Source organism: Amblyomma americanum, chromosome 3, assembly GCF_052857255.1.
Source record: "Amblyomma americanum isolate KBUSLIRL-KWMA chromosome 3, ASM5285725v1, whole genome shotgun sequence".
NCBI classification, from domain to species: Eukaryota; Metazoa; Arthropoda; class Arachnida; order Ixodida; family Ixodidae; genus Amblyomma; species Amblyomma americanum.
The window spans coordinates 221,341,282-221,366,363 of NC_135499.1; the positions used below are offsets into that span (position 1 = coordinate 221,341,282).

Here is a 25,082-nt window from a genome sequence, read left to right on the forward strand (position 1 = left end):
TTGTGGCCGCAGTCAATAGATGGCGATCGCTACGACAAGCAGACGGCTCGCGGCAGTAATTTGGGTGTGCGATGATTATGCGGGGAAAAAAAATTTTTCCAATTTTTGATAGCCAATGTGGGGGGTGCGAGCATTACGTGAGTGCGAGCATTATGCGAGTAAATACGGTATTTCAGCTCATTTTAGCTGCATGGTTCCAGGTCCACGGTTCATTCTTAGCTATATCCCAGGTTAGAATGCATATTTTGTTCCTGTTGAATTGCAAGGGCCCATTATGTATGTTACTGGTACAGTGCTCAGTTAGCCTTCAACTGATGCCAGGTGGAACAGGTGGAACCATGTAGCTCCTAGTTTGCCTCCAAATGGAAGCAATATTCACAGCTGCTTTTAAGTCACCTGAATTCAGGTTCTGCTTGGTACCGTGCCAGGATCATGTGCTTTTTGGTGGCAGATGCAACTGGGACTCACTGCCGTTCATTGCAAATCATCTGATGCTACTTAGCTTTAAATTTGGACCAACAGATTGCTGATTTGAACTGTCTGATGCAACATGGTACCATCTTAAACCGATTAGATTCTTAGTTGAGGAATCTCAAGCGAGAGATAGTTTGTGATAAGGGAGTTTACGGAAGTATAATAATGAGGGAGTAATAAGGAAGATAGTTTACTGTTCACTAGTGTTGAGTAATAAATATTGTTAAACCATAACTTTGCAAGCCTTACAGATTTACATTACTGTATCCGCCAACTGCTTTTGATGGGAAATACCCGTTGTCGCCTGGTGCATATGTAGGTTATGCTCCTGTAACTATCTATTGAAAAGTGGCATTCAGCTACATACTGTGGAGGTCACCATCAAGTTTAAAATGCAATAAACTGGCACCATGCAGATTATGTAGTTATTTTAGTTGCACAATTTTAAATTCAGTCGGATGTTTTTCATTAACAGAGCTCGGGATCCTTTTGTGGAAAGTGGAAGGTAGAGTCCTTTTACTCTCCTGATATGTTATGTTCTTACAACAGGCCATGCGAGGCTCATGTTTCGGGAGGAAGTTGGTGTCCAGGATGCAGTAGTTGCTGTGGCTCTTATGGAAGTGTCTATGCAGAGCTCAGCTCTTGTGGAAAATGTTGATGCCTTGCATACGGGATTTGCCAAGGACCCAGAAGAAGAGTACAGAAACCAAGGTAAGGCCGCAGTTTTATTTATTTTTCTTTTTTTCACGTACCTGCCAATGGCTTTGCAGCCTGCAGAGACGGTGTATGCCACAAAAAGAGAACACCATGCATATGGGAACCTGACTAACTGGACCTAGTATCTAGATAAAAGAGGTATAGAAATAGAAAGTTAATACTAATTAAGTTCAAGGCAGTTGATTTTGCACCATTTGTCAATAGCACAGATATGTTCTTGCAAAAGCAGACATTAAGCATCACTGCTGATCTGCCGAAACACCTTTAGGTTGTCGGTGTACATTAGAGCAACCGAACTGCTAAGCAACATAAATGAATTAATGAAGAAAACAATAGCAGGGGTCCAAGGTTAGAGCCCTGGGGAACTATGTATGGCTCAGATACTCTGCCCTTGATGCAAACTATGTTTGTACGTACAACCGTGAAGGTAGGTCTCAAACCACTCACAGTACTTGTTACAAATGTCATACGCTTGCTGTTTAAGCAACAACAGATCATGATCAACTCAATCAGAACTTTTCATCACATCCAAATAAATGACATGTGCTTGATCTTGATCATCTGAGACACATTGGCAGAATTACAAAGAACAGCACAGGTTTATCTATTTTGACCTTCCCTTAAAGAAACCATGTTGCACTGGAGTAAGCTTGTTTTTAAAGTAGAAGCAGAACTATTCACATATAACCATTCCAAAACTTTGGAAAAGGAACTTAAAAGAACAAAGAACAAATGGGCTGGACTTTTCGGTTTTTATTTTTTGAAAATCAGCAAACTTTTTTATGTTTATTTCAAAATGCAAGTTAAATTTTTTTTTCTTTTTCAGAAAATATTTTTTTCGAATAATGAATTACTGACTTTTTTCGGTGATTTAATATGGTAATCCTGTGTGGTGAAAGGTCACTTTGAAATGAAAAATGAAAATGGTTCTTGGGGGAAAAAAATGGCGCAGTATATGTCTCACATATCGGGGGACACCAGAACCCTGCCCTAAGGGAAGGGATAAAAGAGGGAGTGAAAGAAGAAAGGAAGAAAGAGGTGCCGTGGAGGGCTCCTGAATAATTTCGACCAGCTGGGGCTGTTTAATGTGCACTGACATCGCACAGCACATGGGCGCCTTAGCGTTTCGCCTCCATGGAAACACAGCCGCGGCAGCCGGGTTCGAACCCAACCTTGGAACCCGACCGTGGCGGCTGTGTTTCGATGGAGGTGAAACGCTAAGGCGCCCATGTGCTGCGCGATGTCAGTGCACATTAAAGATCCCCAGGTGGTTGAAATTATTCCGGAGCCCTCCACTACGGCACCTCTGCAAGTCCATCTCCGCATTTTCGGCATTTTCGTCAGCGTGAGCGGTTTGTTTACCAGTATTTAAAATAATTTAGCAGTAATTTTGCACTTGGAGGTGTGCTTGTAGAAGAAATTGCTTAAGTAATTGAAACAAAACCCAAGTTTAATGAAACAGTGGGCAGCCAAGAACACAGCTGGAATTTACTTCTGTCGCACTTGGTTGAGCGACAGGGCGGGTCATCACACTGTCTGCATGTTGATGGCAGCGATGGAACTGCGGCTCAATCATTGCGGTAGCGCAAACATGATAGTTTTCTTGATGACAGTGCACGGTTTCGTGTCCTACTTGTAATTGTCCTACATGTGGTGCCCTACATGTAATTGATAAGCCTACCTATAGCCGACTAACTGCTCTAAGCAGGGGATGATAGTGAACAAACAGAGCTTAGCTTGCAGGTGGTGGGAAGGTGGTTCTTCCCGGTCTGCAGAATAGTATAAACTAGAAAAATGTCTCAAATTGCACATCTTTGCGGCGTATCCATCAATGCTACCATCTCATCATGCCCTTGGCTTCCCTACATAATTAAATTTCAACTTTGAATGAGTGTATCTCGTACTCAACAGCCAGCTAGCTATGCCTTGTATGCCAAGAATACTGACCTTTTTTGGTTAAAACCAAATTTCAAAAACTAAATTCAGCATACTTTTATTTGTCTTGTTCGGTTGAAACCGAAAAAGTCCAACCCCTGTTTATGTCATGAAGATCACTCGACTTCTGGATGCAAACACAATGCATAATTGCAGTCTTCCACAGTTGATGCACTATCAAGTCAATGTGCAGCCACGACCAGGCATTTTGAGAGAATGGCCAAGGCGTTTGTTGGATAGCCTTTGGGGTCTGGCACCACGCTTGGCTGGTATCACAACTAGCCACTTTGGCTTCAACCTCTCGCTCTAATCAAGGCCACCACTCATGGCTTCTCGTGACGATCTTCATTTCATTCATTCCCAAATGTATTTCATGAAACACGTTCAGAACTTCACTCCCAAGCGATACTGATATGACAACCCTGCCTCCCCATAGTACAGTCGAGCCCACATATAATGGCCCCACTTAAGACGAACTTTCGCTTATAACGAACGAGACCTATGCGACCGTCAAAATATACATTGTTTCAATGGCACGAAATCACACGTATAATGAATGTCATTAAGCCCTGCTGATCGGTTACAGCGAACGGATGGCGTAAACCCGGTGCCGCGATGCAAGATAACCTGCCTCCGACCCGTTTGTGCGTCCGGCGCACAGCATGTTTACCCGAGACTCATCGCAGGATAACTGCCCGCCCCGTTTCGCGCCGCTCTCGAGCAAGCTACCCTTCCCCGCCAACACACCTTCCAACTTCGCCCTCTCGCCCCTCCTCACAACTCCGCTCCCCTCTCCTTATTCTCTTGCAAATCCGCACATGGCCTCCGCGATCAACCGCTGCGCCGCCAGTGCCGATCGCGGAGGCCACGCTTCGTGAAGCAGGCCTTCCGTGGGAGCCAAGAGGTGGCTGCACTGACGTTCACGGACGCCCCTCATTGATCTCACCGCTGGCGCTATGCGTCTGTATCTTTAGCTTGATTGGCTTGATTGCCGCCTGTGCACGTTGCACGTCTACCCCATCGCGTGCTTTTGTCACTCTTGTTACGGTGCGGACGTTTCGATGGCTTCGTTCAAATCTCAGGCCCTGGTTGTAATTCGAGATGGCGGACAGGAACACTGTGCCCATTTCCATTGTATTCAGTGGTAGAGATGATGAAAGCGGCCTGGGCGGAGGTGACGGCCACTGGCGAGCGGGACTGCTTTCGTCGACACAGTGTCTGATGCCGAGCCTGATGCTTCGGAAGGTGACCAGCCCAGCGGCGACACCGACTTGGGGGGTCATGACATGGGTTGGAATGATTTTATTTCTGTCGATGACGACGCCGACGCCGCAGAGCTGTGCACAAACGAGGGCATCGCTTCTGAAGTTCGGGAAGGGAGTGACGTGGAGGTATCAGATGAGGATGAAACTTCGGAGCGAGCACCCATAAGCGTGCCTGCAGCAATTAGCTACATAGAGAGCCTCAGACAGCTTGTCTATGCCAAGGGCCTCCGCGATAGCACGCTTCTGCTTTAAATAAACTGGAGACCTCCCTCATTGGATCTGCGCTGCGGAAACAGACGTCCACCTACGGCCTTTTTCGCAAAGAAAAAATTTTGTGTTTTTGACAAGCAACTGTCTTTAAAGCGGTGGTCCACTTACTACGAACTTCGGGATATAACGAATGGACGCCACGTGACGCTCATGTTCGTTATGAGCGGGCTCGACTGTACACACTCATATTGCACTGAGCTCCTGAGCAGGCGCCATTCAAGTGGACCCTATTCTTGTGTCTCTGGCAATGCCTCCATCACTACAGAAAGGATAGGGTCTCAGTCTTTGGTGCTTGCCGCTGCCGTGGCCAACAGCAAGGCTGGATAAGACTTTTCCAGCATAAATACCTCAGCGGCTACTATTTCCTACATACCTGAGCATCATGAGTGCTCAGTCAGGCTCGCTCACAAAGGTTTGATTGACCTACAGACTTACTCAGACTCGCGCTCACAGAGGTCCGGGCTCACTTGAACCCAAGAACTCAAACTCATTTAGGCTTACAATTCACTAGAGCTCACCACTCATTACGACTGACGACTCACCTGGGCTCACTCACACATATCGACTCACAACTCTTTTGAGCTCACTCGCTCATTTCTTCGACTCATGATCATATTGTCACGAAGTGGTGACTGCATTCCGGAGAGATTCGCGGCAATATCAGCATGGGAACGCACTGCATAATATGGGCTCAACACATTTAAAAGACATGTGACAAGGAATCCCCACCTCCCACGCAGAGACGCAGTGAAATTCAGTCAGAGCTTCCAACATCCCACGCGACTCATTGCTGCATGACTCATGATCATATCAGCATGGGAACGCACTGCATAATATGGGCTCAACACGTTTAAAATACATGTGACAAGGGATCCCCACCTCCCACGCAGAGGCGCAGTGAAATTCAGTCAGAGCTTCCAACATCCCACGCGACTCATTGCCGCTTGACTCATGATCATATCAGCATGGGAACGCACTGCATAATATGGGCTCAACACATTTAAAAGACATGTGACAAGGAATCCCCACCTCCCACACAGAGACGCAGTGAAAGTCAGTCAGAGCTTCCAACACATCCCTAGCGACTCATTGCCACATTTGCATGAACCAAAGCGAGAAAATGCCACCTTCCTTGCTTCCACAGCATCCTCTTCTTCAGTTGCCCACAGGCATCGCCAAGCCGCCTTTCCCTCAAATGTCCTTGGTCGCAACAGTAATCTTTCCTCCTCTCCGCACTCAGCAAACAAGGAGGAAAAATAAAAACACTAAGCTCAAACCATCATCACAAAAACAAAGATCATAATATGAGCCTGGTCCCGGACTCACCACTCATATCACGATCTGAATATGAGTCTGAATCACTCATGATTCAAATCATAATCTGAATATCAGTCCGAGCTCACTCGCAGCTTAGATCATGATCTGGTTTGGTTCATGGTGGTTTAACGTCCTAAAGTGACTCAGGCTATGAGGGACGCCGTAGTGAAGGTCTCTGGAAATTTCTACCACTTGCGGTTCTTTAGCGTGCACTGACATCGCATAGTACACTGGTCTCTAGAATTTCACCTACATGAAAATTCGGCCGCCATGGCCGGGATCAAACCTGCGTCTTTCGGGTCAGCAGGCAAGCGCCATAACCACTAAGCCACCGCAGCGGCTTAAAGATCATGATCTGTATGTGAGCCCGAGTGAATCAACTCATGAGTGAGTCTGTTGACCTATGCCAGACCATGCTGCTAGAGGCGGTCGGTGAGCCCGTTTGCTTTTTCCAACTCCTCTGCAAGTCGATACACCAGTCTGTACTGATACACCATTACAACCCCCATTTTTCCAAGTTCTTCTGTAAACACCGCCTGAAACTTGTCAACCAAAATGTCAGTACTGCTCATCTGGTGGACATCAACGAGCTGCTCCAGAGGCATGCTGAACTTTGTTATCCAATTTCTGCTAAGGAGAGCTCTTTGTCCCCATTCCACCACAAATGGCTATTGCGCAGTCTTGTTCAGAAAAGTGGCAGTGGCCATTGCCTTGCCAACAACGAAAACAACAGCGTGGCCACCACATCATTCACCACCCAAGTGGTTCACTGCTGCATCGCTTGCTGTGTCCATTATCTCTTCCACTCCTCATCCTGCCACTTCCATGCTTGTCACTGTAATCACAGCTTTTTCCGCATCAAGTCTGGCTTTTCTAGCAGCCTTCTGTGCATTGCATCATTGTTGATGCCCTGAACCTGCCGGTAACGCAAGGTATTGTTTAGTTCACTGCTTAAATTGCAGCTGTTGGCGAGCTGACGCAGTGCTGCTACAAATTCTTTTATGGATTCCCCAGGCTTCTGCGTTTTCCAATAGAAATGGTACCTTTGGATGATGGCACGGCCTGAGCGAACAGGGCTTGGTCAAAATTTCAAGACATCTGCTTAGCCTTATCTCCAATGGCCTTGTGAGCCAGCAGTCTACAAGAGCATGTGTGTAGGTCGTTCACATTTTCTCAGGAACACAACTCTCTTTCTGTCTTGAAGTTCCTCATTAGCAATGAATTCCTGCTCCAGCCTTTTGACATATTTGTCTGAATCCTGGCCGCCCTCTCCAGTAATTAGTTTTTAAATTCAGCATCCTGATCCTGCCTGTTGAGTTGCCGGGTGGCACGCTCCAGCTACTAAAGTGACATTCTTTATCCTCGTCATCACCTTGACAACTTTGGACTGAAGGAGATAAAGAGTTGTTTATTTTTGAGAACACCTCGCTCGTTGAGATCTGATCGCCGGCTGCTGGATCGTCCCCTGCGCTTTTCGTTTTCTCTCCGATGGTATCACCATGAGCAGCAGCTCACCTGTGTAGCACCAGGTCTTACTGCAATACTGTCACCTCACACATCATGTCATGCATATGTCGCAGTTTTCCTCACTGAAAACATGTTCCACTATATATCTGCTTTGCCTAATCTTGCATGAAGATTGAAAATAGAGTAAAACAACAGGTGTGATTCGCATCTTCGCGTACAACGGCATCATGACTGTGCTCACGATCATTTACAGGAATCGATAACACAAGATAATGTGGTACTCCAATGTTGACCATGAACTTAATTTCACAGGAATAGATAACACAAGATTGAGTGTGTTACTCTAATGTTGACCATGAAATTAAACTGATAAAAATAATTGAAAGCAGCATGTTCAGATGAAAACCGCTTTCTCCTGTGTACACGCCCAATCACTGGTTGAAACAGAAGTTGCCCAGTGGGCCTTAAGAAGATTGGTATAATGAGATGATGTCGTCGTTCCAGTCCACAAATCAGGTAACAGACACTCCCCCATGAATTATCGCCCCATTTCACTAACTAGCGTACCCTGCAAAATCATGGAACATGTCATCTACTCTCAAATTATAAATTTCTTAGACTCAAATGATTTCTTCCATTCTTCACAACATGGGTTTCGTAAGGGCCTCTCTTGTGAAACACAATTAGCGTTGTTCCTTCACGACTTACACACTAATCTTGACCGTAACAAACAGACTGATGCCATATTTCTAGATTTTGCGAAAGCTTTTGATAAAATTCCCCACCGTCGTTTACTAGTAAAACTTGCACAGCTGAACTTACATCCTAACATACTACAGTGGATTGAGCAGTTTCTCACTAATCGTTCTCAATCAATGTTTGCTAACGCCCACCTGTCTAACAGCCTCCCGGTTACTTCGGGCGTTCCGCAAGGATCTGTACTCGGTCCATTACTCTTTTTAATATATATTAATGATTTACCTGACCACGTTTCCTGTAGTATTCGAATGTTTGCTGACGACTGTGTTATTTACCGCACTATTAATAACTCTCGTGATCAACTTAGTCTTCAAACCGATCTTAACAGCGTACTTAATTGGTGTAACAACTGGCTCATGTCCCTAAATCCTAATAAATGCAAACTCTTATCCTTCTCTCGTCGCCATAGCCCGCATCGCTTCCAATATTCCATTTCTAACACCTCGATTGATTCAGTATCATCTTATAAGTATCTAGGAGTCACCTTGTCTTATGATTTATCTTGGCGCACCCATATTGGCAACATCATTTCAGCATCGAATAAAACACTTGGTTTTCTCAAGCGCCATCTCCGCCTTGCCCCTCAACACGTAAAATTACTCGCATATAAATCGCTCATCAGACCAAAATTAGAAGATGCCTCTGCCATATGGAGCCCGCACCAAACTTATTTAATTAATGCATTAGAAGCTGTCCAAAACCGTGCCACTCGATTCATCCACTCTTCATACTCATATGACGTCAGCATTTCTTCATTGAAAGCATTATCAGGACTACCACCCCTTTCGTTCCGTCGTCGCATTTCAAGTCTCACCCTTTATCACAAATTATTTCATTCTTCCCTCAATCGGTCATCGTATATCACAGCTGCCGCACGCATATCTCACCGCACCAGTCATCCCCTACAAGTTGCCCGGCTGCCATCGCATACTGCCACTTTTTCTGCTTCATTTTTCTTTCGAGCAGCAACGGACTGGAACGGCCTACCCCGTGACATCGTCAACATCGCTTCATCCTCTACTTTTCAAGAACATGTAACCGATCACCTTCAGTGCTAAATAATATTCGCTGTTTTGTTTGCTCATTTCATTAAAATCCCACCCCTTATGTAATACCCCCAATACAAGGGGGCCTTTAAGGTAAATAAACTGAACTGAACTGAACTTTGTGCCTGCTTCTGTCAAGAAGCTGTTTAAGACCAGTGAAGATGCATGAAAAAAATAGCAGAATCAAACTTAAGGGCGGAAAATAAAAACAGTCCACAGGATAATCACAGTTGTGTTGCGTCACCGTTTCAACCCAAACACATTCCCTGCAGACTTCAAGATCATGCCACCTGAAAGGATTGAGGGCCAACCTACAAGTAACCAGACCACCACTGCCATTTTTAACAAAGCCACTATAGTCCCTGTCAGCCCAAAACGCATCACAGCAGGGAGGAAAGTAGCCATTACTGTTTGTACATTCATTGAGAGAAGTTTCAAACAGACAGATGACACCGTGTTCACAGTCAGCCACATTAGCAACAATCACATCGGACTTTGTGTGAAGTCCTCTGTGTGCTCTGATAATACAAGCAGAGTTTGTGAGTTATGTTACTCATTTTAAGAGTGTATCTCATTAGATAGCAGCTTGCCAAAATATGAGCAGAAGACAGAATTCACAGGCCAAACATCACATTTATTCAGTCGGATCTATCAAACTTTTATGGTCCACAGCAGCATGGAGATAATTATAGAAATAATGTTTCATCTTGAGATATATATAAACCACATGCTTGCTATCCGATGTTTTGACACTAACTTGGGACGTCACTTTCACTCATTGCCAGATCTAAACAACAAATTCAACTTGAGATGTCGTCCTGGGCATAGCAGAGGCCTCCAGATGTGGACGCTTTGCAGCTCGTGCACTGCCGACCGTGACTGTGTTGGCATGTGGTTGATGGTGACTGACAAAGATGGTACTTTGGTTATCATTAGTAAGGGCAGTGAGCAAGTCTGCATCTCTTGCATGTTGGTAATTCCTAGAGGCAGCTGGCATATTAGCAACTGTGGAGAAAGGCTCCGATGGTGTAGGCTTGGTCACTTCTTTGTGACAGAGTGGAGGGAACTCGGAAGCAGGCAATACCATACGACGAAGGTCAGACACTTCCAAGCATAGTTCAGCATTGTCCATGTGCAGCAACTTGACTTCAGCAGTGAGAAGTTAAACCTTCCTGACAAGGCTTGCTATAGCAGCATGAAGAGTGATCAATGCAGTACCTGCATCTCTGCTTCTAGCTCCACTGTTAACTTGCACATTGTCACCTTCCAGTTCAGAACGGGATGGGTTACGTTGCTTAACACTTGCTGCGCTTGTACATACTAACATCAGAAGCCATAAAAATGTTGTACTCCCCAGCTTGAATATCAGTGGATTTGCAATGAAATTGCAGTTTGCGCTTCCCATAGAGCAGATACTGTTGCTTGCTGTAAAAGCAGCGTGAGCACAGTTCTTCCCCGAATGAGTGAAGTATCCCTCTTATGTATTTATTTTAAAGAGATTCAGTTGAGTTATCCTGTATATTTTCATTTCTTTGTTGAACTGCATGGCTAGTGTTCCGATATAATTATTGTGGTGCCTTATCTTCTTTTTATGCACTCCGTAAGCATAATTAGGTAGTAGCATATCTGTAAGGTTGACTGGAGCTGTTTTAGATCGCAGAAAAACTACTACTTTTTTATTGTGGGGTGGGTGGGGGGGGGGGGACCAGTTGTTTTTGGACATGATGTTAGCAATGTGTTCTGTTTCATCAAAAAGCAATGATGAGACTGCAGAAAGGAAGAACAGAGTACAACTTGTGAGCGGTTTTCACTTTGCAGAAAACACTGTCTTAAATTTGAACTGGCAGCGGCAAAGAACAGAGGTAGATGTTATATAATCAAGAGGTTGCATGGTATTAAATGGGGACATGTGCAATAAAGTGCGCAGGCTACTGCTTGAAATAGTGGCCATGTAAATAAACGTTTTTTAATGGGAAAGCATCAGATGGCTACGTCACGTCAGCAAAACCTTCTCCGCACGATTCTGTCATCCAATAAAGATAAATGTGAAAAAGTTTGATTGTGTTAAATAGTGCGTGATAAGGTCTTGCTGTGAGAAAAATTTGGTTGATAAATTATTATTAGTTAATTAAGCGCAAAAATTACACTTTGACTATGTCACGTCAACAAAACCTCCACACGATTGTGTCGTCCCATAAAGATAAATGTGAAAAAATTTGATTGTGTTACATAGTGCGTGATGAGACCTTGCCGTGGGAAAAATTTGGTGGATGAATTTTTATTTGTGAACTAATTAAATGCAAAAATTACACTTTGACATCACAATAGCCTCATGTTTCGTGTCAGCAAAACTTTCTCCATGCAATTACATCATTTTGTGAAGATAAAGGTGCAAAACTTTGATTGTGTTAGATAGTGCGTGACGAAATCTTGGTCAGGAGTAAAACCAGTCAACACTACTGAAATCTTGGTGTGGAAAAAATTTGGTTAATGAATTGTGATTAATTAATTAAACACGAAAATTACCCTTGGACATCACAATGGCCACGGACGTCGACATGGCACCTGGGCGTCGAAACTAAAATAATATTAGATAATGATAAATAATAAAATAATAAAATAGAACGCGTTCTGGCATTGCGGAAAAAACCCACGTTCTAGAAAGTTCTATGCTTTCGCACTTCTCCACGTAAGCAGACTTTAAGTGCCGTGGTAATTTTTACAGTCAACCTGTGAAGATTTCTTTTCCGTGACAGTGTGAAGCATAGCTTGCTTACTTGTTGGCGTGCCAGAAAAATTTAGGCTCCGAGTTCACTTACTGGTACAGAGTATTTGGTTCTGAAAACCTGTCATATACAACGTTCCTCTGTGCCAATTACCTTCACTTTGTGCCGCAGTTTTTTTCTGGTTTTTCGCTGTTCAGCAAGAAACAACAAAGGCCAATGCTGCCAGGGTGCCTCACGACACATTCACATTAACTTCTGGGACCCTAATATACGAGTAGCGGCAGAAATGATCATGGGGTGCACCATGCGCTCCTCAAGTTTGATGCATCTTATTGGCAAGCGTAAACCTAACTGTCATCATATCCCTGCTTGCCAATGATTAAAAAATCACGAAGTGTATGCGTAAAACGTGCAGGCCTACAGCCTCAGGCATACCAGCCTTAATGTTTTCAAGCTAATCTGCAGCACCCAAAAATGGAATGACACAGTGTAGGTGCCAAGGCACTCCCCATGCAACTTAGCGAATTCACAAAATATGTGCGGGCCTGCGGCCTCTGGCATACCAGGCTTCATATTTTCAAACTAATTATGAGTGTGGCAAAACGCGATCGTACAGCAAAGCGTTCGCTGCCCACGAAACTGAGTTATGCACAAAAAATGTGCAGGCTTGTGGCCTCTGACATACCAGCCTTCATATTTTCAAGCTAATATGCAGTGTGCCAAACAAGCGATCACTTAGCAAAAGCACCAAGGCATGTCCCACATGAGCTGCACGTCCGCCCGCGGAGGAGGGGTGGGTGACAGTGCCACAACCATGCAGTGGTGGCAGACAGAAAAAAATCTCTAGTGCACAGGCCATACAAAGCGCATGCCAGCACCACTGCAGGGTGGCCATGCACCTGTATTATTTATCCTTGCTTTCAATGGCTGTCAGTTTTATTCAGTTGCACTTCGGAATAATTTTTGTGTTTCAGCAGTACATTGCAAGGTTCAGAAGCCTAATGTTTTTGTTGTTACTTCCGCTGAACCACGGCAGTTAAAAAAAAATTAGGAACAGACTAATGCTGGTCAAGCACCGGCTATTTGGCAATGTTTGGCTGTACTCGGGCTTGGGCATAGACCTCAACAAAAATTCTCATCTGGACCTTTATTGTTGCAAATGTGTATGGCCCTCTGAACTTTGAGTAAACCATTGTGTCTTGTGATTGGGTCATGCATGAGAGGCTACAGTGTGCTCATATTTGCGACGCTTTCTGTTTCTCTTTCAGCAAAAATTATCCTAACTCGACTTGGTCTTCATGAAATTCTCAAAGAGGAACTAAGGCGCCCCAGTGGAAAGAGCTGCGATTTGCTTCGAAGAGGCACTTCCCCCTCAGTGTCATCACTACAAGCCAGGATCTGCAGCAGCAGTGTGGCTATAGCCCAAAATTTGCAACTGGCATGTAACGATGCTCAAATTCAGTGCACTAACAGAGGACAAGCTTCTGTTTCTATGTCACAGAGCAGCTGCACAGTGCGTGAAAGGTCACAAAATCCTGGTATGCGTGAAAATAAAGAAGAAAGTTTTGAAGAGCCCAGACAGGCCATGTCCACAGGATCGATCAGTAATCAGAAGGCCTCGAAAAATGCTAAAGGGAAATACATAAATGGCTCAAGAAAAGACATAGGTGCTACGTCAGTGCAGTGCAAGGAAACTAATATAAATAAAGAAAACTTGGAAGACTCTGCGAGCAACTCCAGACAAAACTTTAAAGACGTTACCGCAAAGAAAACAAAGTCTGCTGCTTCAGTTGCTTCAAAGACATCCCGAAGCAGTGAGCCACCAGAAGAATGTGCATCATCTGTAAAGAAGAGGAGTGAAATCTCACCCAAATCTGATGTTCGCCAAGGTGTCGACATTGCAGAGTTTCTCAAAACTTTTGTTCGCAAGCCAAGACAGCCGACCTCTGCATGCAATAGGAATTCTCTTGGAAACTCTCCTGTTCCTGATAAACTGGACACAGCAAGACAACAGCCAGAACAAGTCATTAGGTGCCACACCTCATCACCAGGCAATGAAGATGAAGTAGAGAGGTCAGCATCCTGCCATGGAGACTGTAACCAGCCTGACAAGCTCCAACAAGGCCTCTTGATCGACACACAACGGCAAACCTCTGCCGGTGTGAGTGCTTTAAAGGAGCAAAGAAATGAAAGTAATGCAGCAGTAAAAGCACAGAAACGAGGAACAGACTTTGCATTCAGTAATGCGCAAGCGAACCTGAAAAAGTTTGCGTTTGGGAAGGCTGCTGCGAACGCATCACTTAGCGCATCAGTGAAAGCTGTGACAAATGGAGCACTGCAGGCAAGTAGCTGTTCAGTGGACACTAGTCTCTCTTTTGAAAGTGGCAGCAGTTGTACAAGTGACACATCTTCAATCTTGAACCAGAGTAAGCCAGCAGTTCAGGACACAACCAGAAAGCATACCCTGGGAATTATTGATGATAATGAACTTGGATTGAGTGATGATGACTGGATGTTTGATCATTTGCCTAATGAAAAGCGGCAGAAAAGAAATAATGAATGACCACTGTATATGTTGATCACTGAACTGTTGTTTTTCTGATATGATGTTCAGTGTGCCCTTTTTAGAAACATTCATGAGGTGCGTCTCTGGCATGTGGGGTGCAGGCTTTTTCCTTGTTTATTCCCATGCCTCAGAGTACAGTTACATTAGAAAGCTTCTACATAGGTTTCTATATATTACTACTGCCCAGCCAATAGTGCGTGCGCAGTGGAGCAAGTTGTGCTTGCACCTGACCTGAATTAGGCCTTTTGACGATATCTACTCGTACACAGTAGGTGGCTGGCAATAGTGGTAAAAGGTAACATATGCTGAAACTTTTTATTAATTGTTTCTGATATGACTGAATAAAAGTCAGCAAATCCAGAAGCAAGAGAGTGAATTAGTTTGTCATATCAATATATATGTTAATACATTACTGAACATGGGGGTCACTTAATTGTGTGTTAAACATATTAAGTGCTCTGTACTGCCTCGTGAGAAACTATAGCAGGACTCCACATATTACATCTTTGCTTCTTGTATTCAGTGTGCAAAACAATGCATACTGTCTAAGTGGAACTGAGCTAGGAGAAAAACTAATGTGTTAATACGCGAGGCTGACCTGGTATCAATAGATGAATGCAACCTCATACAAGGAGGACTTCTTTTGGTTTTGTGAATAGCCAGCTAATGATTTATGTAACAGACTCATTGACCATTAAAGGCCAACTGAAATGAAATTTTACTTTGGCTAGGATTCCTCAATGTGCAGGCAAATTCATAAACATAACCATGGCAAAGTTCCACACTTGTTGGAAAACCTGCTGTTTTTACAAGTATTTAAAAATTCGGTAGCAGACGATGTGTACACCTGATGGCGTGTTGCTTAGTTGGGTTACTTGCCTGATATGGTGCAGGAATATAGGAACTGGAGTGGAGAGCCATCCTTAAGCCAGGCCCATAGGGAATTAACGGATTAGGGATGGCATCAAGTCAACAGCTCTAGGCTGAAATGAGACTTGGCAGTCCTAGGTTTGTTACTGTGGTAAAGTTATTAGAAAATTCAGGTCCGATTACTGTTTAACGCACGCCGGTTAGAACCCGCACGTAGCACGCCTTTTCTTAGTACAATAAACGGCGAGCATTGGGCGGCATGCGGCAGGCTATCTTTCATGTGGCGTTCTGATGGGAGACCTTGCCTGGTTTAGTCAGAATGAGTTGAAAGCCCTCATCGACTGTGGCTACTCTGACCAAAAAACGGACTTTCCGCAAAAGCTGCAGCAGCAGCGCTATCTGTCGTCGGTGACGAAAGGACGGAAGCAGACGCCGCAAAACTAAGTTGTTCCCATGGAGGAAGGAAAGAAAAGAGGCGGTTACGTCGCATTTTTTGAAGCTTGCTCCCCCTGCTGCCCCCAATCTTATACCCCTGTCACACGGGCACTCTAAAGGCACTTTGAACTAATGCTCCTTTACGCTCCCAAAGGAGCACTACTTCAAGGGAGTTCGTCCGTGCTACACGGTCGCGGAACGACCTTCGCAAGAACTTTTTAGCGCCCTCATCGGCGAAAAGCGTTATTTAAATTGCAAACCTCACTGCACATATAAATACATAAATGTCACATTTTTTTAGTAAATTAGTTTTATAACCGTATTATGTTAAAGCTAGTGTCACTAAATAAAGACTTAGAGTACCGTCACTGCAGCACGGCGGTAAGCAGGGGCGGCCATTTTGTTGTTTATCATTGTTGCCAGATTGCCGCTTCGGCGACCTCGCCGCTAACTTTGGCCCGGCCATTTTGTAAACAACGCTGTTAGCCACCCTGCGCTGCGGCGGGGATCGTAGCCGTACGGCATGGAAAGCGGAAAGCGCATGAAGCGTTTTCCATCATTCTGCGAGTTGAAACAGCCAACAACGCAGCAAAACGGCATCCTCGTATGCTCTTGTGCAGCTCATATGCTGCGAGGCGCGGAATCCCTGGTCACTGAGTCGGTCACCGGCAGCACTCGCAGCACTAGGACTACCACAGTTGCCCGACTGAAAACGCATAAGCCACAAAATGGCAGCCCCCGTGAACCGTCGCAGTGTAAACAAATATCACGTGATGCAAACTGACCAATGATCGTGGCGGCGGCACAGAACAATAGGAGAAAAGAGTGCCGGTACTCTAAGTCTTTATTTAGTGACTCTAGTTAAAGCAATGCAATTTTAACTGCAATAATGACACGATTTTCCAAGTACAGAGCATAACGTCACAGTGCTGGCCACACTGAGCCCAAATGGCTCGTATATCTGGAACGAGAGTATGGCGTGGTGAGACTGCCACAAAACAAATGATCTTATATTTTAAAACACCACTAATCTTATGAAGTGAATTTATAAAACGAAAATTTAACGTTTCTTTTCTCAATTTATTTATGCTGTTAACTCGCTGGGAGAGAGAGTACTCCCTTGAAGCCTCAAAGGACGAACTCGAGCTGCCTTGTTTCGAAGCTCCTTTGAGCTAGGTGTCCTTTGGCGCGTCCGTGTGGCAGCGCGCGTTCATCCTTAGAGTAATGGAGCATTAGTTCAAAGTACCTTTACAGTGTCCGTGTGACAGGGGTATTACTTGGCCGCCATTAGCGCGCTTGCGCATGCGCAGCGTACAGTGTAGCAGACGACGCTGCCACACCCAGTGTTACTATTGGCTGCGCTGTCGGCCAAAGACTCCCAGTAGTCTTTGCGAAAACACGACCTCCGGCACACTTCCTGATCTGCAGCTCGGATGCGAGGACCTCTCCCGAGTTTTTCCTTCCTCCATGATGGTCCCTGTTCGCGGGCACTCGTTCGCAGTGCTGCAAACTGGTGCGACCGGCGTTCGGATCGCTCGCAGTGCATGACTGTAACGAGTGCCCGCTCGTTGTGGTTTCTGCCGGCTTCTGTTTTTGCATCATTTCCAGCACATTATAATGGCCGCTCCTTTTTTAGTTTCGGTTTGAAAAACGGCAGATTTTTCAAGAGGCTCCTGGCGCACTCCTGTTAAAATCACATCTTTTGTTTTGGGTACACTCTCTCTTGACATGCTACTAGAGGACAGTCTTTTTACAGGCCGTCAGATTTCGCTGCAGTTGACCTTTGAGGAAATGGAGGAGAAAAAGAAAACTCTGGATAGAGCGTGATGTCACGCGGCCAGCCTTCGCAAGCCAAGTGCTTGTGAAGCGGTTCCCTCCCTCGGTTTTTAGCTCTCCGAGTCAGTCTGGTCAGTCCCTAATGTATTGGCGTCCGTACGTTTTAGTGCTCACGTCTGTGCGGCTCATGGTGCACAAAACAAGAAGCAAAAAACGTTTTGCAGAAGACGATGACGGTATATGGCAACAGCTTTTACTTGCCGCTTCCAGATGGCGCCGCCATCTGGAATAAAAAAAATGGCCAGGCTTAGCTTGGTTAAGCCAAGAATGCGTTGCATATCTCGATAGAGTTCCGTGCTGCTCTGTTGACTCGATAGGCTATTGACTCGATCGCCATTGAAACTGCACGTGCAGCAGCGCTCGATCGCCTTTGAGTCGATAGACTATCGGTTCGAGGGCCCTCGAAATGCCCGTGTGACAGGGGTATAAGACTGTCCCGGCGAAGGAGCGCAGCTCTTTTATACATATGCCGTGACGTCAATCATAGCGCAGCGCCCCTAGCGGGAGGAGCGGGAGTCAGGTGGTGGCTGCGACCGCGCCAGTTGGGGCCCAGCTTTTCCTCCGTGACGTCACGCGCCAGCGCAGCGCCCCTAGCGGGAGGAGCGGGAGTCGGGTGGTGGCTGCGACCGCGCGAGTTGGGGCCCAGCTTTTCCTCCGTGACGTCACGCGCCGGCGCAGCGCCCCTAGCGGGAGGAGCGGGAGTCAGGTGGTGACTGCGGCCGCGCGCGACCGCGCGAGTTGGGGCCCAGCTTTTTCTCCGGCTGTCGTGACGTCACGTCACGTGGTTTGGTGGCTGCCCGGCCGCGCCCAAGGGCTGAACTGAGTGATTGCAATATGCAACGCATAAAAATGTATGTAGGTAACTGCCACCACCCCGTTCAAAACGCGAGGACATTGAAGCCGACATTCACAACTTACTGTGGGACTGCCCTGCTCTCCAGCCTACAAGGATCCGGCACCTGAAGGTAGCGGATCTTTCACCAAGTAACCCTGGTTCATATATTGCCTGGACGCAGGGACCATACCATCGCTCTCTACTGGACTTCATAAAATCAGCTAGCCTTTTATAGACAGACTTCAGCAGGCCTTGCGCATACCCAGTAAGGTTGTAACTGCGCAAAGGGTTGCGGTTCCTGGAGATGAAGCCCTCTGCATTACCCTACGACGGCTGGCATATCTCAACCGGCTGTGTGATCTTGAAGATCTTTTCGGGCGGCACAGTTCAACGATATCATCACTGACGAACGAAGCTCTGCACCACATCGACGAGCGGTTTTTTCACTTACTGAACGATGTAAATAACCATTCTTGGCTCAATCTCGACACGCTGGAGAAATTCTCGCAGGTAAGTCGCAATTACAGCAGAATCAATGTCAAGGTTGTCAAAATTTGCAGTTACAAATTTACACTTAAAATTTTAGGCCGTTCATGCCAAAGGTGCCCCACTGACAAACTGCTGGGGTTTCATCGACGGTACAGCAAGGGCAATATGCCGGCCATCAAGGAATCAGAAACTTTACTTTAGTGGGCACAAGTGGTTTCATGCCTTGAAATACCAATCCATAATGTGCCCCAATAGAATCATTTGCCAGTTGGATAAATCATACCCGGGCAGCAAGCATGACGCTGGTGGGCAATAACGAACAGTTGAAATCAAGGAAGCGTGTTAAGTGCAATAATGCGATGTTGCACATTGTTTTCTGCTCCCTTACCAGCTGCTTCAAAACGGGTGCTGGTCATTTATTATTCACTTCTCCTTTCAGGTAACTTCGGGATCAGCAACGTATATTCGAAGCTAGAAAGGCTCATTCAAGGGCGTAACTTCTGCATTTATGGTGACCACGCCTACCCACTGCGACCTCTTTTGCTGAAGCCATATGGTGGTGTGTCCCTCACACCGGAACAGTGCACGTTCGACAAAGCTATGAGCAGCGCAAGACAAGCCGTGGAGTGGGGAATCGGAAAAATTGCAGGACTGTTCGCCTTTGTTGACTTTAAGAAGAATCAAAATCTGTACCGCCAGAACGTGCCGCGTATCTATAAAACTAGTGCGCTTTTGGCAAACTGTCATACATGTTTGTATGGTGCCCAGATATCGCATTACTTCAGCCTTGATCCACCAGATCTAGAAACTTACCTTACTCCTCGGTAGTTTTGCCATTCACACATCTTTCTGAAATGTGTTTTATTCAAGCACAAGGTGTACAACACTTTACCAGGACAGTTTTCTAGGTATTCATGTCATGCGCGCTTTGCGCTGAAGAAATCAAAGATTGCTTGAGTCTGTTCGTTGAACATCCTCTGTACGTTCTCAAGCAGCTTCTCGTGTTCTCTGTTATAACGTCTCACTTCAAGCTCATGCTTTCTCTCCTCCAAGTCCAACCTGCGCTCCTCTAGAGCGAGACGCCGTGCTTCATTTTCAACTTTTTGTTTTTCAATTTCTTGCGCTTTTATGCGTAGCTCATAGTCGTTTCTTTCTCGCATAGTGATCAGCTGAAGCCCAATGCTCTGTAACCCCCGGGTTCCTGCAAAAAGAGCCAAGCAGTTTTTTATCAACCTTAAATTCTGTTGAGCTTCTCCACTGGAGCAAAATAGTCACAAATACATGTTTCTACCAGACGTAGTCAGGTGACATGTGACATTCGAGGGTAACCGGGACTTTGTATACAGAACGGGTACCACAATACACGTATAAAAAATAAAAGACTGTTGCGAGGACAGTAAACAGTTTATGACCGCTGTGTTTCTGCTTGTGTGCCACTTTTGTTATGTCTAACAGAGTTCCTCTTGCAGTGTAGCCTGTGTACTAATTGGCAGAATATTAATGAAGACATCATTTCTTTCGGTAAGTTTTTGGGGTCCTATGCACGCCAGATTGCAAAGTACAGGTAGAAAGAGAAGTTTCTTGACCATGTAAAAGACAATGGCGATTGCTTTTTTTTTATCCAACCTGCATGTCAAGACCACAAAGGGGCAGGAAAACAAAAGCGCGTTCGGCGATCAGCGGTATGTTAGAGTAATGTGTCTTCTAAAAAGGTACAGTGAATATGTTCAATCTGAGCGGAACAAAATTTTTGTGGCAATGACGCACTGAATGAAAAATTTACGGGTGGTGTTTAATTATCATTACATATATCCTACGATACCATCGTAAGACATGCTAGGTCGCAGCTGCCATGGAAATACAGAAGTAGCCTTGATAGTCATTTTAGTAGCCTATTTAGCAGATATAATTAAATCTTTATTAATTATATAATAATTATATGTTATATTACACATTAATGAAGCGCTGCATAGAAGTCATCATACAACTCCTGGTACAGTGGTGCATTGCGACCAATCAATAATTCTGCTGTCGCCTGCCTAGGTGATGTACACTTGTCAAGCTCTGGTACAACCGCACATCAAACAATCATACAGCGGCGTTTCAACTCGGCGAATCCTTAGTGTTTGCACATTTAAAATATTCCTTCATATACTACCTCTAGTGGCGACGGGAAGAACTTGTTGCTTAGCTGCAGGCTGGCGCTCTCCTTCTTGGTCCGTTCCATTTGTGGGCTGGGGCTGCGTTTGCCCGGCGGGGATGTGTTGCTGCTCTGGACTAACATTTGCAGAGTGCTGGTTATGCACTTGTCCCTGCACATGTTGCTTATAACGGTCGCCACCACCACCAGCAGCTACAAAATGGCATTATTCTGGGCCAGTTGGTATGTGTCCATGTTCCATGTGTCTCTCTTCGTTTGTGTCCCAAAGTTCATGCTGGCCCAAATCATGGCAGCAGCTACAGTAGCCGAGGCCTCTGGAGGATCCGGCTCGTACATATTGAGGAGCAGCCGGGGATTGTGGTTCTAACATGTAAAGAAAGGTAGACACTGTGGGGACCTGCCCTGCAGCCCCCTATGCTTGCTTTCCCGCGAGGCACCGTGCAGCGGCAGTCTCACCTCGAGGATGAACGCATTCCATTGTCAGTTACATTAACTGGCAAGAGAGGGCGCCAGCATCGCTGCGCGGGAGACTGCCAAAGCCCGCGCGCGGGAGAGGGGGCTTCGGCTGGGATCGTCGGCGCGACCGGACGTGCCGCTCGCGGCTCCGCTCTTCGCCGGCGGGACGAGGAAGCGACGGGGAGACAGGCTCCCGTACTCGTCCCGTCCGGCCTTCGGAGTATATATCCCTTGCCCTAGCGCGGGCGAACATTCGCTCGGAACCTTGCTGGTGAGTCGGACGACCTTGATTCATTAGCGTACCTTGTTGCTAGCTGGCGTTATTGTTTCTGTAGCAATAAATGCCTGTTTGTGTCAGCCAATGTGTCGTTCCTTTGTTCCCTCAGAGCAAGGCCCACCGTGGTCGGCGAGCGCTCGGTAGCGTACGCGATCACGGGGTGGGGTCCGGGCGGCTTTGAACCGTGTCAGCCGCGATTGAGTGGGGAGAACGTACTTATCTCCCCAAGTCAAACCCTACAACACAAAAATGTAGCAGTCTTCCTAGGAGCTGCTTTTCATTGGCACGGATAAGCAATGTATATGGTCTGTTAATTCTTACAAACCTCAGCATTTGCATAATTAAGTGAGCCCACATTAAAATCAGCGTTATTACGGTTGGCAAATGTCATCCTTCGCTTTGCGAACTCCTGCGTTGTGGTTTACCTTCAGTTATCAAGCAAGCTAAGTTCCCTTCAAAGGGACCCACGGAACTAAATTACTTATGAGGCTTAAGTCCTTAGGAGTCACCATACAACTCCTGCGGTAACCGCAAACCCAACAGATGCGCAGCGCCTTTTGTTAGGCGGTGGGCCTGCCGGTGAAACAGCTCAGACGAGAGTTGCTTTGTTCTAAAGTAAGCGAAGGCACCTTCCACACCACAGTACGGCAGCCCGCATTCGTGTTTCGTGCTTTATAACACGTGAGTACGGCTTTTCATTCCTGCTGCCGCATCATCGAGAAATTTTTTTTTTATCATTAATCCGAGGCCGGCCGCGCGGTACTGACGGTGATCGACTCGGTTTAGAAAGACTGCATAAGCTTTCTCTCATTTCGCGTCAATTGCATTTTGATGTTTGTGCTGTTTTATTTACGAGCCATTCTAGACAGCAAGTGAACTGAAAAATTCAACGCAGTTTGATCTGCCAATTTTCGCGCGGGTTATGCTTGGAGGCTCACAGCCAAAGCAACAAAACAGTAAGGACGTTCACAGTTATGATGAGTGAAGTGAGCTCAAGACTTTCAGTATGAAAAGCTCAGGCACTCGACTGCTCTGACTCTTCGAACTTATTTACAGTGCATAGAATACCCGCTACAATTACCACTCATAAGCGCTTTTATATTTCAGCAGAGAAAATCAAAACCTAGAACACGCAAGGTTAGACGCACACATGGTAAGACTTACCATGCGTTATTTCGCAGCTTCGGTCGGCAGCCACGCTAGGATTACTGCTGCAGCCAGTCGCTTCCTGCACCAAAGTCACACCTTCCCGTGGACTCGTTAGGGACACGGAAGTTCAACACTCAGGTGTTGTGGGTCGTTTTCTGTTCATAATTCCCCCGCTTCTTGGGGTTATCCTCGGCTCATAATGCTTGTCCGATAGTAGTCGGAGAGGTCTTGAACTATTTGCTCTTTCTCCGCGTATTGCTCTTCAATGCAAGACCTGAATAATGTGAAAAGGGCATGCACGTCAACGACTGCCTATCAGTGTGCCCGGCGTTTTAGTTGTGCGGAAATAAAACTCACCTTTTAAGGTTCTTGGCGCCCTGCTGTCGCCAGTATCCGATTAGTAAATCCACGCGGTCTTTTGCTCCACGCAGCGTAAGTTCGCGGCCCACCGCGTGTTTCACGATGCGCACAACTTCGATCCACTTATGGTAATCTCCAAACGGCCTGGTAGCTGCCACCTCACGCAAAAGACAAGTCTTCTTCAGCTGTGAAACATCTCCGGGCTTTCTTAGCTTGTAAACGGGCTTGAGCTGTGGTCGCCGTCGGCAACGCAGCAGCACCGGAGCTTGTGTTGACGGCTGCCATCTTGAATACCCATACACGCCCGTGCTATAGTGCCTGGAATATGCACTATACCCGTGCGCTGCCCATCGCTCCGCTGGAGAGGGCTTCCCAGCGGGCGTAAGCTTCGCTCCGTAAAAACGCTGGTCGGCCCAGCGATATGGGCATGCGCTCCGCTGGCCGTAAAAACGCTCAGCTAAAACTCTACCGTTCTTAAATTTTTTCAGTGACTCTAACCGTTCGCGGGCCGCTGCCAGAACGATATTACTTGTCTGTACCCGGGGCTCAATTCCAAGAAGATGGTGGTTGTCCGAGTTCAGAGTTTTGGTGGCTGGGAGTGGAGATATGTGCTGAAAATCCGTGTACAGCCTTCACGAGGCTAGATCAGCCTCCAGAAATAGGCAGCCCAGCTTAGAGTGCTCTACGATGAGTGTTGCAGCAGCCTCCTGTTTGAGGCAAGAGTGGGGGGCTCTGCAGACCCTACAGTACTGGCACTGATTTCATCAGACAGTGGACAAAGTACGCTATGCTCAAAATGTGGGGGAAAAAGACGAAACCACGCAACGCTTGGCGCTCTGCTGCCAAGGCAACTCTAGTGCAACATGAATCTCACATTCTAGAGTCACTTGAGTCTTCTTCATTGCCCACCCAGCCAGGGGAATTGGATCGCAGTCAAAGCAGCAAACATGACATCGAGCCCCAGTGGAGGCCATCAAGAATCGCCTTGCTGAGCGGTGGGGTGCTTTGCTTGGATGATTCTAGGAGCACCTAAAAACACTGGTTGGGGGTGTAAGTTGGCAGCAGCCACTGGAGTGCTCACTGAGCTCGTGATGTACTGCTGTCATTTCTGTTCCAGTTATACATATTAATGTGTATGTGTTCATGTGTGTGTATGCATTCTGTGTAGGGAGTGATTATTTGTATGTGTCTTGTGCATGTCCTTTGCGTACTGTGGTTGGGCACCGTACCGACGACACCCACCTCATTCAAAGGGCAAGGCCATAGTCATCATCTTCCTCTTTTTGCTGCGCACGGCTAGTGGAACTAGCAGACTATCTCAGCTGGGCCAACTCTCCATTGTACCACAGAGGAAAAAAATGTCTTTTCACAACATCTCGGAAGGTTCGGACGCACCTAGCAATTTCATAGAGTGTGATTTGTTACGGCACACAGGGCTTCGGTGGCACACTAGGACTCGATGGCACTATGACACTTCAAGCTTGTCAAAACAATGAAAAGTTCCGGGCCGTTTATCTGGCTTTCATCGGTTACTGTCACATAAAGCGACGTGCATATCTGCGCATGTTTTTGAAAATAAGTTCTCCAGCAGTGTGACTTGCAATAAAAGCCACAGGCTCTTGTCTATCTCCGACTTATTTCTCAAACGAAGGCAAGCTCAGACTAATCCTTT

General features: G+C 46.2%; 1 protein-coding gene across 1 annotated transcript in view; it reads left to right on the forward strand.

Moving 5' to 3' along the window:
* The window catches only part of LOC144126139 (uncharacterized), a 41,509-nt gene extending 26,600 nt beyond the window's left edge, over window positions 1-14,909 (forward strand). The window contains exons 16-17 of the mRNA XM_077660104.1: window positions 1,024-1,185; window positions 13,245-14,909. Coding sequence (XP_077516230.1) covers window positions 1,024-1,185; window positions 13,245-14,539 — 1,457 coding nt within the window. The 3' untranslated portion in view covers window positions 14,540-14,909. The remainder of the gene's footprint in view (window positions 1-1,023; window positions 1,186-13,244) is intronic.
* Window positions 14,910-25,082: the final 10,173 nt, after the last annotated feature.